At 29.3% G+C, this 17,442-nt stretch overlaps 1 protein-coding gene across 1 annotated transcript in view; it reads right to left on the bottom strand.

Annotated features, from left to right (window-relative positions):
* Positions 1-17,442, bottom strand: part of LOC112598386 (putative polypeptide N-acetylgalactosaminyltransferase 9) — a 73,600-nt gene that overhangs the window by 16,609 nt on the left and 39,549 nt on the right. Inside the window, exons 4-5 of the mRNA XM_025344820.1 lie at positions 15,410-15,574; positions 13,757-13,905 (exon numbers count right to left, since the gene is read on the bottom strand). Of these exons, the coding sequence (XP_025200605.1) occupies positions 13,757-13,905; positions 15,410-15,574 (314 nt within the window). The remainder of the gene's footprint in view (positions 1-13,756; positions 13,906-15,409; positions 15,575-17,442) is intronic.

Raw genomic sequence — 17,442 nt, forward strand, 5'->3', positions numbered from 1 at the left:
GTCTTACATTATAATGTACAATCTATACCTATTAAATATTATCTGATTAAAAAAAAAAAATAAATATATTTTCAAAAGTTGAAAATTCATCTATATCTCACCATCACACTCAGCAAGTACTATAGACGTCCCTCTGCCGGTGGACGACGTTATTACTATAACAACCCAATTACGAGTTACTATGATAATATTATTTTGATGACATCCACAATATTATTCTATTGTCACGGCGATTGGATCGCGATGGCACCTATTATATATAATATATAGGTATATAGGTATTCATATAATAACATATTATGTATTCATACATAAAACGGAATATACATATGTACGCATTGTACTGTACATTTGTCGGTAATTTCTCATCCTCAGCCAATCGATTCACCCACTAACACGACACATCGTAGAGACCGGGAACACACACTATCATATTATAATAATATATATATTATTATGATATTATACATGGGAAAATGCGCATGCCATTCCGTCTCAGCGGTTTAGATATTATATTATATTAATATCGGTCATACGAGCGCGCGTCAATAACCGTTCTCTTCGTAACGTCATGTGACATGTACCTACGAGTGAGTAATAATACCGCGCATAAATAAATTGTGTATATACGGTGATAATAATAATACCTAACATTAATGCATATTACGTATACAAGTTACACACAGGCGATGGGTAAGGGGCATAGAGAACGGGAAAAAAACTCAATGCCCCAAAGCGCTTTAGAATATTTCTTACTGGGAAACATACAAATCTAAAATCGATATGTGCGAGAGGGGTTTTATTTAGAACTAAAAACAATACGTTCATTATTTTGTTTTGACTTTTTTTCAGTCCGTGAGATCTTTTCTTTTGTAATATCATCATAGTTGTGTACTTTCATATATTATTACAGCATATATTGCAAAAAAAACTCGCCCGTAAAAATATTTCGATAAAATCATTGTCAAAAATATAACATACAATAATTTAAAATGGAGTTGTGCAAACGTCTGGTCACGTATAGATTTAAGTATATAAAATTGCAGACTCGGACGACTTTTCGGGGTAAACACTGCATAAATGTATGATCAAAAGTATGTCCGCCGTTAGGCCCATAACTATAGCGATCGATCTAAACGATGATGATGATTTTATTATACGAAACCACTACACCAATAGTGCTCTGCCCGACGGTGTAGCAGGTAGGTAGTAGACAAAATGTGTCCCATCGTCGTCGTGTCGAAAATCGTCTTCTCGGGTAGGCTCGTACAACGATACAAAATCCGGCGTCGCGACCTCGCGCCGAACGGATATTAAATTTTAACTATCCGCCTTTGCGGACGGCGTTTGACGCGCATTCGCCGAAAATATTAAAACACAAGCGCACAATATATATTATTATATTATAGTCGGCGTGGCGTACGCGATAAACACATGCATCGTCGCTCATCTCTTTTGTATTTTGCGTATAAAACTTAACGACCGTAAAAACGTACACGAGCGTCAAACAAAATATTATTATGCGATTTTCGCGATCTCTACCCACATACACACACACACATAATGGTATTATCTGCAGTATAACACGATGCGATGTGTAATATGTTTACATCTCTGTGTATGTGTTATTCTTATGTGGGCCGGCTGTGTTCACGGCAGTGTTCCTGGGCGATTTAGCAATATCAAACTGTTGTCAGGCTAAGAGTCGTTGGTGGCGAAGACCTGAGGCATAACGGCTGCAGACAGCTGTGGTCCGCGTTTTAGCAATAAACGCACACGCCGCCATCGCGTTGTACTTTTTGCACGGCCCGCAGTGAGCGTACTACACGCCATACGTGCATAATACACGTAATATCGTCGTATAAACACAATTGTTTCCCTCTTCCGCCGACCGCTTTACGACCTGCAGTTCAGAGCCGTTCCCAGGATACACACGTAGTGCACACACAGTTTTCTACCCATCCCGACTGGAGAGTTTTCGAAAGCGGCGATGTTATATTTTATTCAGATACACAAAGTGCGCACATGGATATCACAACAAGTTAATAATAGCGAATTGGAATCCGACGCTCGTGGCTATGTACACCATACACACACACACACATGTAAAACGGCTACATTATTATACTCTGCACATGTCCGCGTGATATTCTTTCGGTGAAAATTCGCGAAATTAAAACTTTTATTGTGCGTTTGTTGAAATTGCTGCATAATTTTACTGAATGGCCGCTACATGCAAAACAGAATAATATTATGATTTATAATATTACACGGACGTATAATATTGTGCATGTTGGTACAGTCTCACGCAGTGCGAGGGCGTACATTATCATTACTTTCGTATGTATGGTATACTACTGTTATACATGCGTATATATGTATATATGAAACAGTCATCCAGGGTCAGGTCAGGTGTGACTCAGCCCTCCACAACAAAATACACTACGGGTACGCCGCCACCGCCACAATCGTCATTCATACATGGCGACGTCAGTATAATATTTTATTATTCCAAGCACGTTTCAAGAAATAGCGATTATGTTTTGCTGCAGTTATTACCTAACCACTTTTGTATTGCATTTCTGATGCATCACAATGTAGTTACGTCGTGTACATGTATATACGTATATGCGTTTTATTTAGAGTTACATGATTATTTTCAAACTTAATTTTCACTGGATACAATTTGATACACTGTGACCCTTCTAAACTGTAGAGGGTTATTTAAATTCCGTCACTCGAGGATGTATATGATGTTTAACATTTGTTGAGATTTCTTCTTCTGGGCTATAGTTTCACAAGTCGTCACAGTAATACCAATAGCTCATACGGTCCACTCAAATCGAAACAAGTTTTCAATTATCAATTTTGTTTGAAAAGACATAACAAACACCAATAAAATTAGCATAAAAACTCGTGGAATTTGGAATACCAATGTTTTATAATGAAATTAGACAATCGTGAGAAATAACATGATACTGAAATTTCAAAAAGTATTTTGTCTAGACCGCTGAAATCAGACAACGTTAACAAACGATGAAAATAAAATCTCGTTTTTCTTCCAGTAACCTGTCGTCAACGTCGTCAACAGCATTATAATTTTTTTTTATATAATTTGTTATTATTCCACTGTTGTCAAAAACTCGGTGATTGAACGTTTTGCTGAACGTTTCGCATTGACAAGGTCAGAGTCGTAAATATTTTAAAAGAAAAAACATATATATATATATTTATAAAAAAATAAAAAATATCGCTTCAGCGGGAATTGTGCCGTATAAAACCATGGCATCACGTACAAATCGTCAAACGACGATGCGAGAAATCCCTGCGGTCGATCCTGCACAGCTCGCCTGCGTTGCCGTCATCTTGCGGGCCTGATATAAAGTCCATTACGGTCCAGTGGATCTACGCAGCAGGTATAAAATATATATTTACAGTGAACGAGAAGATATCCGTGAGCATCTGTATACATATAAAATATGGTTTCAGAGAATTTCTGTTGGTCTTGTTGTTATTCTATACATACATATATAGGTATGTATGCGATTAGAACCCTGAGCCGAATAACTGACGATTGTTTATTGGCGAAACGAGACGATTTCCAATGTCTGTTTTTATTGTACCCCAACCTATGGTCTTCTCCGCGGCTTATATTTTTATTATCTATCCGACCCCAGTCGCAGTGCTGCGTGTTTAATGGATCGCGTGATTTTTATACGCAGAAAGGTCGCCGTATCAGACTATATTTAATATTATGATATTATTATTATCCTCATTGTGAACTACAAACAATCAACAAGGAATCGTGCAAGTCTCGAGCGTTGGCCCCATAATAGGTCTACGATGCGAAAAATCTCGACTATAACAAACGCGACGAAGTATAATTTGTTTTCATATAAAAATGATTTCGATTCATCTCCTGACAGTTCCTCTAATGGATTCTGTTATACAGTTTTACCACCGTTACCGTGTCTGAATAAGATAACATCAAACGAGTGCACATTTTTTCAGAAGTTTCGAGAACGATTTAAAAATAAATAAAGATAAAGGGAGATTCAAAATAGTCTTAACATATTAAAACGACATGCCATCATATAATTAAACATACAAGTTTCAACTTGAGTAAAAATTATTATTGAACTATAGAACGTGCACAGATTATACCTTAAAAAACTCCGTTTAAATGTGTCTACGACCTATCATATTTTTCATATAAAATGATCATAATGTTACATTGATTATACAATATATATATATATATTACATATACATATTAATATAATTTATATATATATATATATCATATGAACCATACAATTTAAAAATAAATAATCCAAAAAAATACAAAATTATTATAAAATCAAATTAGTTAATAATGGATAATGATTTTGTGATTGTAATGTAGAAAAACAATTTAAATAAGTCTTCAATGTCAAGTTCTGTAACCGTAAATACAAATTGTTTTCAAGCAGACTATTTATATACAATATTTAATTTTTAATTACATATAAATTCTTAATTACATGTTGTAGTTATAAGTTTAAAATACACTTTACGTTAGGGTAGATTTTCCAAAATTTGTCAGTAAAAATATTCAATATTACTTAAAGTGTATTTCCGTTTGGTTTATCTATATAGTACACCGGCTATATTGCTTAAGACTCACAATAACGTGTGCACATTGAACCATGGTTAAAGTCAAAGGTATGTTAAATCATAATATATAACATCAGTTCAATTTTTTTTTTAAATATTAAATATCAAAGTAAATAAATAAGAAACAATACATTATTATTACTATTTTTGCTATTATTTCTAAATGTTAATAATGATTGTGTATGATAGTGCATTTTAAATGTTAATATTTTATTGATATATATGTATGAATGCAGAGTCAAACACATTGAAACTAATTTAATCTAAGTTGATTCAATAACTTAATAAAATGAATGGTCAAAAATAATAGAACAATTTAGTATTTCTTAGATAAATATAAATAAAAATTGTAGTTATCACTACCTATTTAGATAAAAATGGGACTTGTATAAAAAAATTCTTTGATCAAACAACTATTTTAAGAATCTTTTTTTTTTTGACTAGAGAGAATTTCATGGATAATTATTCTTTTTGAAATACGAGTATAGTAATAAAAATCATTAAATAAATGCATTAAGTCATTATAATCTAAATCCATTTTAAATTATATATTTTTAGATTATTAACATAGAGTAATTTATGTATTGGTTTTCAATGATAAGTGTTTTACATTTGTCTATCTTCATTTTTCAGTACAGTAAAAGTACGCGAGACTTTGAGGATGGTTTTTGATAAAAAGTTAACAGTAGAGGATTTTAGGGAGGTCGAGGGGCTCGTCCCTTCTTTGACAGTTATATAATATTTGTAGTTGTAACACTATGAGTTAATAATATTATTAATTATTGTTTCAACTTTATTTATAGATTATAAATATTAATTGTAAATTAAATAATACATTTCAATTTTTAAAAAGAAAAAAAATTGGATTTACGCTTTAAATCAAAGCCTAACATCAAATACTAAATATTGTATTTATAAAATTAATTTAAATAATTTTGGTCTATCTACTTACTCTTCAAAAACATCTTAGTTCCGCCTCTAAAAGTAAGATTTTGTTGGTATATCAGAGTGAAAAAAAAAATTCTATTAGATTCCAAAATAATGGTGAAAACGAAAACAAAATTTAAAAAAATCTGGTATATGCAGGTACGCTATTATCAATATTCGATAAAAACGATTTTGTTATTTAGTCGAAATTAAAACATGAATAACTGCAGGTACTTGAAATGTTTTTTTTTTTAATATTTAGTTGTATTTATTACTATATATTAGACATAAAACAATTTTAAAAATATTTTAAGTTCTTTTAAGTCATTTGCAAATATTTTACTTTTTTCGCAGTTATTAAAAAGATTGAAACTTAAATAAAAGGTTCTTCAATCGTTATTCATATAACAATTAAAAGATATCCGAAATACTTTGTAAACATTTTGCATTACATTTCAAAATTAATTGAATTTTTACTTTTAATAAATTATAATTATGAAATATTGAATATAGATTTTTAATAAATTGTTCTTATATTATTCTAAAACTACATTAATTTTTTATAGCTATTTAAAGCTGTAAACACGATAAGGAGAAAATCAGTAGTTTATTATAACTGAAACAGCTATTTTTAGTTTTAACTTTGGTAAATTGAATAATTAAACGAATAATGATTTTAATTGAAAATAAATTATATTATTAAAGACACTTCTAACTTTTTATCATTATATTTTTTACTTTATACATAATGACATTTTCAAAATATTTAAACTAATAATTTTAATTTTTTATAAAACTATATGTATTTAATACAAAATTCAATGTTTTCATAACATATTAAAATTATTGTTGATCCATTAGATTATAAAAACTAACAGCCGTTACTTAAATTTAAAAAAATATTACGTTTTAATGTTTGATTATCATACACAATTTGTCAAAAATAATAAAAAAAAATAAATTATTGGATTTATTTAAAATATAAATAAGCTATTATTTTTATTTGATAATAGCGATGAAGATATTTAAATTTATATTTTACTAAATTTACATAACTGTAAACTAGGCAAACATAAATTATACACACATACTGATTGTCATCTTGGCATTAGTTCAAAATCAGATATATAAAAAAAAAAAAATTAAAAATCTTCTTAGTTGTGGTTTACAAGACTTTTTTAAATAATTTTTAGTAAAATAAATGATGAGGTATTTGTGTTTTATTTTGGAAATACATTAGTTGCGAAATTTCTGTAAAATATAAGTTATACAATTTTAGGAAACAACGAAAAATTAATCTCTTTAATATTGAAAAAATAAATAATTTTAATTACACATTTGTTATCCCCAGTTAATTTAGTATTTATTTGGTGTTTATACCAGTATAATTGAAATTAACATAAATTAGTTTTTAAAAGCGTACCTACAGTATTATTCATGATCTGGTAAACATTTAGGTGTCCAAAGTCTAATGGACTTAACGTTGTAGGCTAATGTCGTTTTTATTATTTACACTTTTAAAATATTGCAGATGGGGGAGGGGGGGGGGGGGTTAAGTGAAAAATAAGAAGGCAAATTGTGAATAAACGATGGTTTTAATTATACAATACTAAAGCGAGCACAAATAGAATGGTGTTTACAAAACAAGTTGACAATATTATACAGTGTATCTAATTTTGATGTATATGGTTTTTTGTTTTCAATTGATAGATTGATAACATGGAATTAAAAAAAAAAAAAAAAAAAAAAAAATACTTGTTTCTTTATTCTAAACTGCCAACTTTTTTATAAAAATTTTAAAATGTTTAAGTAAACAGTTGTACTAAAATCAAAACCAACTTTTTTTTTTTAATAGTAACGACTATATTTTTAATGGATTTTTATAATATTTTTTTTATTTGAAAATGTTTATGTTTAAAATCATACATTTTTGTTCTTTTGTTCACTGGCTTATTTAGTATGAGATCATAAACTTTAATAAATTGATTAATACATTTAATTTAAATTAATTTTTTTTTAGAGTAAAATATATATTTTTAATTATCTTTTAATGCAATTCCACACTTTTTTATAAACTTAAATTGAAAATCTTAACAGACACGCAAAAATATTTTTTTTTTTTGAGATATTTGGTTATAAAACTGTTGAGTGTATTTTAGTATACAATTATAAAATAAGTAGGTCTACATTTACTTTTATTGTATAACCATAAAACATCGATTAATTTAAAGTTTATAAAAAGGTATGGAATTGCATTAAACAATAGTTAAAAAATTTATTTAGCTCTAGAAATAAAATTAATTTAAACAATATTTATTAATCAATTTACTAAAGTTTAGGATCCCGTATTAAATAAGCCAATGAACCAAAATGCATGATTTGAACTTCAAAATTTTCAAATATCCGTTAAAAATATGGTTGTTTTAATTTGAAAATAAAATTGATTTTGATATCAGTACAACTGCCTGCTTAAACATTTCAAAACTGCTATACAAAATTGACCGTTTAAAATAAAGTAATATGGCTTTTTCTTTTTTTTTTTTTTAAATTTCATATTATTGAATTTTAATTATTAAAATAAACCCCGCATACAATGATATAAAATACACCCAGTATATTTCGTTTGTGCGATAGGTATTATATACATTGTGAGTGCATAATAATAATTAACATTAACGAGACAGCGAATTTTTAATTTCTATATTTCTTTTTTTTTGTTCTGAATTAAGTAAAGAGCACATTAAGCGGTCGTAAATGTTTATTTATTTTATTTTTTAAACCGTTAATAAAATCCATGACAAAAGCATAGAGGAATAAAGAAACGAACTATTGCGTACCGCGTCGGCATGGAATCAAAACAATTCAAGTGTAAGCTTCTGTGTAGCTTCTGCCTATATCGTAGTATACAAAGTAAACTCAAGCATTGACCATGCGAATGTTTTGAGCGTATATATACTGCGATACCGATTTTTCTTACCTAATTGCTAAGTCTTGTTCCGAGGACTTAAATGGGTAAAACACAATGCAATGGAATGAAATCAAAATGAAAAAATCATTACTGAAATAAAACATTATTTTTTCGTTTTCTTATTAAAAGAAATAACCTTCAATTACCTATGTCATTGTGATTTATAGTCAATATATATTATTATTGTAATCAAAACTGGCAATAAACAGTCGTTTACATGTTTTTATATGAGATTTAATGCTTATTTTTTGCTAGCAAAAAAGAGTTGTAAATTTGTATCATATAACCATGGTAAAGTTTTATCAATTTTTGGTTTTTGTGTGCTCTATACTTTTTTGTCTTAGTTTCACTAATATTTTTATACAATTTGTTTTTACAAAGATACACAAACATTCTCGTTTCTTTTTAATAAAAATTTTTTCGGAAAATTCTTTTAAAGTAATATAATACAATAAATGAAAATAATAAATACGAACGATTTAAAACACGTTATAAGTTATATAACTATAGCGATGCAGTGGTCACAGGTATATGAAATATTAAACTACATAGTAACAGAATTAAAAAAAAAAAAAAAAGAAAAGTTAACAAATAATATCCATAGAGTATTATACATGGATTTTTTTTTTTTAATAAACTAAAAAGAAACTACACCAACTACAGCAGAATTTAATTGTCACTAGAAAGATATGCTATACATATATATGCATTACTTCACCGGAAACATATACATATTATATAAATTATTATACATTTCAAAAAATAAAAACTTGGGGTTTTTAATTTTTACCACTTTTACACCCCGGTGCAATCATTTTGAGAATTCGGGTCATCATTATAAAAGCTCTAGAGATTGTTTGAATAGTGAAGAGTCGTATTATTATAATATATATACAACTAAAGGTACAAAAACGTTGAGTTCAATTTTTTCGTTTTTCATTTGTATTCTATAGCACAGTACTACAGTACTATGGCCATAATAAACCAACGAAGGATGATAAACACTTATTTTGTTTCGAATGGTTTATTTGTGAAACAAAGACATAAACAAAATAACCATTATCACAATCAAACGACTATAAAACCGCGTGTCGTCTACTACCTGATGACGTGACTTTTTTGCACAAAACTTTATTTGACAGCATTACTGTGATTTGCTACAACTCGACAAACAATATAATTTCGTGCGCTCATCAAAACAATAATAGGTGTCCTTTACACGTATATACTAAACAGTATCTATAATAATTTACACATTAATACAAAAAGAAAATAGTTCACTAACCATGCGAATATTATACATAAATCTTGTTCTTAAGTTAGATTTGCAGTGTCAACGAATGAATGCAGAGCCGGATTAAGGCGGGATAGAGAAAGAATTTGCACGTTTGGTGAAATTGTTTAAAGTATTAAGCTTATTATGTATGTTTATTGAATAAAAATTATCATTTATATTTTGATTGCGGGAAAAAATACCTACATTGGTCAGCAACATTTCTGAATATAGTAAAAATATCTGGTTAGGTGGTCGAACAGTGATATTCGTAATATACAAATATATATATATATACATATTTCGATCGAGGTTGTAGTAGATAGAGAAACGTAAAAATACCTACATGAGAAAAATTGAAAGACAAAAACAATGGGAAATCGCAATTTTATACATGGAAAACGAACATAAGTTTGATTACGTGGATGTGAGAGAACAAAATCAAACCAAAACTGACAATCAGTAAGCTTTGTAAGCTTTGCTGTGAAATGCACGGGACTCGAATTCACGTCTAAATGATAATAATTATGTTGTATACATACATAACAACCATGAAGTTATTAATTTAATGCGTTAAAACGACCACCCGTTGTCCTCTTATAACCAGACCTGTGCTATTATATATTTTATGACCATCGATGACGCACATACAGGGTGCAGGAGCCTTAGCACAAACCAAGTTTAAAATTATTTAATTCAGTTTATCTAATATTGATTTATTAATATTGAACTGTAGAAGCAATATACGATGTGGAATATTATTTTATAATTATTATTATAATTTTACTAAGTTAGTTTTGCGTTTGTAGTATTTAAATAAATTTTAAACAAAGCAATATTTGAATATCACTACGACGAGGGAGGTCAATTTAAACTTAAATAGAAGATTTTAATGAGAGTTTAGAATTGGTTAATCCTATTGAAAATGTTATAAATAAAAATAAAAATTACAGTTCAACTTGAGTATAAACTGTATAAGGTACATAACGCTGTAGCCATATAGACTTTTATAATTTTACAAGCAATTTAAGGAAGTTTGTATCCTGAAAATGATTTAAGAAATTGGTCAAGCCTATGTACATATTATAGTATCTAAAATTAATAACATAACTGTAGCCTGCACACGTTGGACAGTATCTCAAATCGAAGAAAAAAAAGCAACAATATATGTATACGCACTATATTACAGACACTGGCTACATACGCCCACAACCTACACGTTGGTTGCCAGGACGATGTTTAACGTGCACGCAGGGGGTTATTTCAACATTTCCCCGAAAACCTCGTCGTAGGTGTATCGCCCGAAAAGACCAAGATAATAATTATTCGCGGTCCACGTTATCAGGTATCCCGCAGCGCAGACTACCTATGGCAAAAACGCTCGCGACAAATTTGTTTGGCAAACACTATCGTGTCGAGTTTAGGCATATACAGAGGGATTCACTAAGTATGATCACCCTTTTTTCTTCTTCAATATTTTAATTATTTAAAACCTAGATTTTGGTATTTTTAAACAATATATTTTCAAATTTTTAATATTTTTGCACTATTTAAAGTGAAAACAGTGAATATCAAAACAATGACTCTTTAAATTATTTAAAATGAAAAAGAGAGATTCTAATTTAAAAACAAAAATTTGTACCAACTTCTATTGACTAAAGAATCCTCCTTAAGTAGTACAAAATTTCATGAACTCAAAAATATGGTATTTAATAATAACAAAAAAAAAAAAAAAAATTGAAAAAATTAGAATTTTTCATTACTAAAGAAAGAAAATGGAGTGAGCATGTATGATGAATCACTCTGTATACACACATATGCACCACGATACACAATTATACTAATATATGCATGAACGTATACATATCTATTATCTAAATTCTACACATCTATGAAGTATTAGGATATTTTTGGGTCGGTATGACCAACGCGTGACCGGAGACAGAATCGAAGAAACCTGATGTAAAAGCTGTGCCGATTTATTTAGCGATAATTAATTGCGAATTTTCGAATAAGACAGCGCGATGTTACGATTATATGTTGTTGTTAAACGATGTAAACTGGGGGAATTTCCCATTTTCCACATGCGAATCATTCGAGATCATTAACCACGGAGACGGTCGGAGTTCACGTAAATGCGTGCATTTACACAATAACTACGATTTAGAAAACCCTATATAGATATAGCCAACCACTGCTGTTTTGATAAATAATACGAAACAGATGGCTGTGATATCGTACGTCATGTTATTTATTTAGCGGCTTTGTATTGTACATGATTTTATATATATATATATTCTGAGATAACTGGTTTACGCAATATTATTTGCTAAATTTCCTTCAATTTATATCCGTGTACGCAGTGATGCATGTTATTTTATTTTAATCAAATAAGACGTTTTTGTTTATGACCACAAGCGTTTAATTATATCCAACATTTCCGGCTCGTCAACCAGTATATAGTGGCGAAGTCGGTGCTCCACCGATGATAATAATCTGTCTACAATACAAATTCGTGATATTTTAAACAATATATCCGACTCGAGTACCAAAATGCTAAAATATGAGCATACGTATTATCAATAATAATCAATCAAATATTTAGTAATTTTTTTTTTTTAGGTGCAATGGCTGGAAACAGGTTAATTCATTTGTATTTTACTATACAGATAATCACATCAACGCGCAAGTTGAAAATAGTTATAAATGTATATATATTTTTTTTTCTTTCAGTAATTCTATGCTATATAATTTTATTTTATTTTTTAATTTTATAGCATAAAATTCTGTAAGGAAAAACTTTGGTTTGGTTAACGTAATTCCTCATCAGAAGATTCGATTTTCCACCTTGTCAGACTTAGTTTTTTTTGTTAAAAACTCGTTGAAACGTATAATATCTTATAACAATATCTATGTTCATTCGTTTACTTATATGTTACAAACATTTAGCTTACAGATTTTTAATTAATTTATACACATTTCAATCTCCAATTTTAAAATCATCGCATTTATAATAATTTGGTTGATGCTTTAGTATATTATATGTAAATAATTATTGAATTGATAAAATTAGCGATATTACTATGCTAAATAATTATTATATATACTTTGAAAACGTGTTTAATATAATAAAAATGATAGTATAAGTATAAACATTTTAAAATTAACAAACAAATATCGATGTCATCAAACAATAGAGTAATACAGTATTAGTATAGGATTTAGACCTTTATTAAATTAATAGGCGTTTCCTAATTATTGTTTTAAAAATTGTCAATGTGTATATTTTTGATACGTTAGTAGCCTATCAATCGAATTAAAAGTAAGTACGTATATATTATATATCATATATATGTACATAATATATTATATTCATGAATTAGTTTACATTACGTGGAAAGTCAATTTAAGTATGTAAGCCTATACTTAATATAATGGACTTTACATTTCAAAAGACTCTAGTGGATTTCCTATAATAAGCCCGTACTTGAAATTAGGTGCTTAAAAAAGGTCCTATTTGATTTTAATTAACGCGAGCGCTAAAAGGAACAAAGACAACTTTTTTTTTCAAAAGACGTAATATCCGCAAAGCTAAGCGAATATTTATACAGGGGTATACCAGTGGGAGAGAGTCGTCTACAAAAGCTTTATTCAGTTTTATATATATAACATAATAATAAAAATAATAATAATAGTAATCATGATCACACAATATCTATTATACGTATTATAATATGCCGTAAAAAACATCAACCACGGTCGAGTGGCCGCAATAATTCAAAAAGTCTATCTCGACTTCTAAAATAATACATAGAAAACTATTGTACACTGCATTTAATATATACGTCCTTTAATATATTGTCTTTGAACTTAATAACGTTTACTTTTTTTTTTTTTTTGAATTTAATAAATAATTAGGTTTATTCTCATACCTGCAAGTTCCAATCGAATCCTCCCACGTTCACGCCGCCGGCGTCTCTGTAATGGAATTCCAGCGACGAGTCGTCGATTACGTCAATCACCGGACACACGACAGTCGACGCTTCGCGGGCAATTCGGTCCAACAATGGCTCAAGCCATCCTGAGAAATAAAAACAACAATAGCCACCAGTGTCACAAACAAGCGCACGCTTCATTCGCACGTGAACGTTTACGGATATCATAATGTATCCGTCTATTAGTATTACTATTAACATTAAATAACACCAAACAAGAGAATAAACAATTGTGACGAAGTGTTATGCTTCATCGTAGAACATTGTTTAAGTCATTTTAATTGAAAATTTCGAGAAATATATACCTAGTTTAAAATATTGATTCAAAAAATGTTACATTGTAGAAATATATATTACTTATATATAAGACCTTTTTCGAAATGTATAAAATTTTATATTTAAAAAAAAAATTAGGGAAGTGTTAAATGTAAGTAGGGTAGTCAACCTTATTATTATATTACAGACTTGCTGAACAATATTAAAATAAATGGTTAAATATTATACAAATTTAAGTGATGAAGTTTGTTGATTATTGAAATAATTTAATCGTTCTCTTGAATACAAAGTTTTTAAAAACATTAATATACACGCAATTTCTAAAGTATAGTTCATAAAATGAAAAACTTAAACTATGTGAAAATATTAGTAATTATACACCAAAAATGTATTAATAAATTAAAATAAATACAATGTTATTCAGAATGGGAAAACGTGAATTCGAAGATAAAAATAAAATAAAGAAGTCAAATAACATATTTGTTTGTGCTTAAGAAATTCAAACAGCGATAGCTGTCGTTAAAAAATACAATTTACCGTTGATATTAGAATTGATGAAATTTTAGTTGAAAAATAAAAAATGGAGACAAAAAAAAAAAAAAAACAATAAACAGAAGCCGTGGTTAAACAAATAAATATCTAAGTGACCACGAAGACGTTAGACCGCGCCTGATGGTACATAATACGATAAATATATGGTGTAAGCAAAGCTGCTGCCAAGTAATATGCCATTCACAATATCACACACGACAATACCTCGAATGAGTGTAAAAGCGATTTCGAATAAAAAAAAATAATAAAAGCCCATTTACTTGATATTATATAATATGAAGGTATATGTTATAATGATAAGCTGCAACAACGGACGTGCACGGGGGTCACATATTATAGAAATACACACACGCACACACATATATATATATATATATATATATATATGCAATAAACGACATAACATGCGATAGGCACATACGCATTTCGAAACAATTCGGACGAATAATGATTATTACGGGCTGCCGGCTGCATTATATTTCCCGGTCAGTACGAAATAATAATAATATTAATATAATGTACATCACGCGACGATATTAAAATTTATTGTTTTAAGCTCAGATATATTCGATCTGAGATTGTCGCTCGCATTTTTGTTATTGGCTGCTAAATTTTCGCGTAAATTACCGTTTCGAAAATCCGTAAGTATCCAAGACGAAATTAAATATAATATAATTATAAAAAACACAACATGGTGGTATTCTTACAAGTATATAATATAATTGTATACCGTTTTATATTTGCGCGGCCGACGAGACTTACCTTCGGTACACTCGCAATGAGAGTCGAGATAAGTGAGAACGGGTGCAGATGCGTACCTCGCACCCATCAACCTGGCTCGTATAAGTCCTTCTCTTTTTTTGGCGCGGACGATTTTTATTTTTGGATAGTTTTCCGAATACTCCTCAAGTTGGGTTTTGAGATGAGCTGAGGAAAAAATAAAATTCATAAACCATTAATGTCATTATATTATAATAATATAATAGATATATACATATTATTTCCAGGGACGGTGTTTACTTATAGTCATCATCGACAATATTATTTTCATATTTAAAATATTTTATTTCTACATTTTATAGGTTTACACAGCGATAGTGCCGCACCAGGATCTTCTTCCGAATAATTTACGTTCGCAGATAATTTATCTGAATAGTGAGACAGTGTATAGAGTCAAACATTACGTAAATATACGTTTGAAGGATGTTCTAGACACGAAAATCATACGGCATGACGAATTAATGACTGTCTGTCGTGATTTCATCAGCGCCTTGTGTGTATAGTGTTGTTAGTATGTGCATGTTAAACACGCGCTACGCTACTATTCAATAACCGGTGGAAATGCTCCGACGTGTAATTGAGTAATTCGATTTAGTGTACATTAATTATTTGAAATATGAAATTAATTATGCAAGACGTGCGCGGTTATCGCTAACACGAAATTTCCTATCAATATACCAAACACAGTTGTATCGATTTTGGAAGACACGGATTTAAATATCAATATATAACATCTAAAAGCAAATGTATCCAAACGATATCGGACAGGTATACGTATTTTGTATATTGGTATAATAATTATTATACTACGTATATAGTAGATGGCCGTAGCATAAATAGCTATAATGTATCACCTATTTACGGACGGTTTCAAATACTGACAAACGCCTATAAATCTTGGAAATTATTTCATTCACTCGGCCATATGAGAAATCAATGGACTTGACACTGCGTTTTTATTTCGTTATAAACTAAAAATTTCATTATACGAACGTTATAATCGGTTCAAATATTTGATGTAAATAAATCCACAGTAATACCGAAAAATTAAAAGATTAATAAATATTCTAAAACTCGGGGAACACAATAAATGGCTTTTAATTTTTTTCTCCAAAATTTCGGATACTAACTTGAACTGTATTACACAACAACGTTCGTGCAATTAATTTGAATAGAGGTACGCAAGTAATATATGATATTAAATATTATATAACATAAATATATTTATAACGTATTATTGCGTATATACTTTGCCACATTGCCACGAGAATAATTTCACTATTAAAATGTTGGTGGGTCGCATTGTATTATTATTCGCAGTGAAAGTACGTCGAATTTATATACTACACCACACATAAACATATAATATATGGGACATAGGTAGGCGGAATTGGTACACTGCTAATTATTCCGCAAATGTTAAATGGCTATGTTCGATTGATGAAAAATGCGTCTGTTAACGAAACACTGTGATTACAGCATTGTTCAGGTACATTGATTGCGATGCTTAGCAATCACGACAACGCTATAAATCAACAGTTATATATAAACGGTCGTGTGAGCAAAAACATCTTTAGCGCAAGGGACATGATATATTAAGTGTTAACAATGCAAAGTGATGTTTTACAATTCCCGTAAACAATGAACGTGCACAAGTGTGCACGTAGAAATCAGCCCATTTACATTGTTTGCATGGGTACATGCGTTCGTTCAAATTGAATTAATTTTTTTACCACCTACCTATTACCGTTTGTTTGATCAACACAAATAATAATTTGTGAGCTCGAATTATGTTTTCGATAAATCTGTAAATCCAATTTTTGGACAGTGCATTTTTCCTCGCTCGTTGTTTATTATTAATAAAAGACCTTTAATAAACAGCAATAGGTTTAAAGGTAAATATTATGTAAGTATTTTATATTTTTAGTTGTTTTTCTTATTACAATTTTGATCATAATAAATAATATATTTTAGATAAAATAAATAAATCTAAATAAATCGTTGATTCGTCAAAG

This window comes from Melanaphis sacchari, unplaced genomic scaffold (assembly GCF_002803265.2).
Source record: "Melanaphis sacchari strain LSU unplaced genomic scaffold, SCAv2.0 Contig487_pilon_pilon, whole genome shotgun sequence".
NCBI classification, from domain to species: domain Eukaryota; kingdom Metazoa; phylum Arthropoda; class Insecta; order Hemiptera; family Aphididae; genus Melanaphis; species Melanaphis sacchari.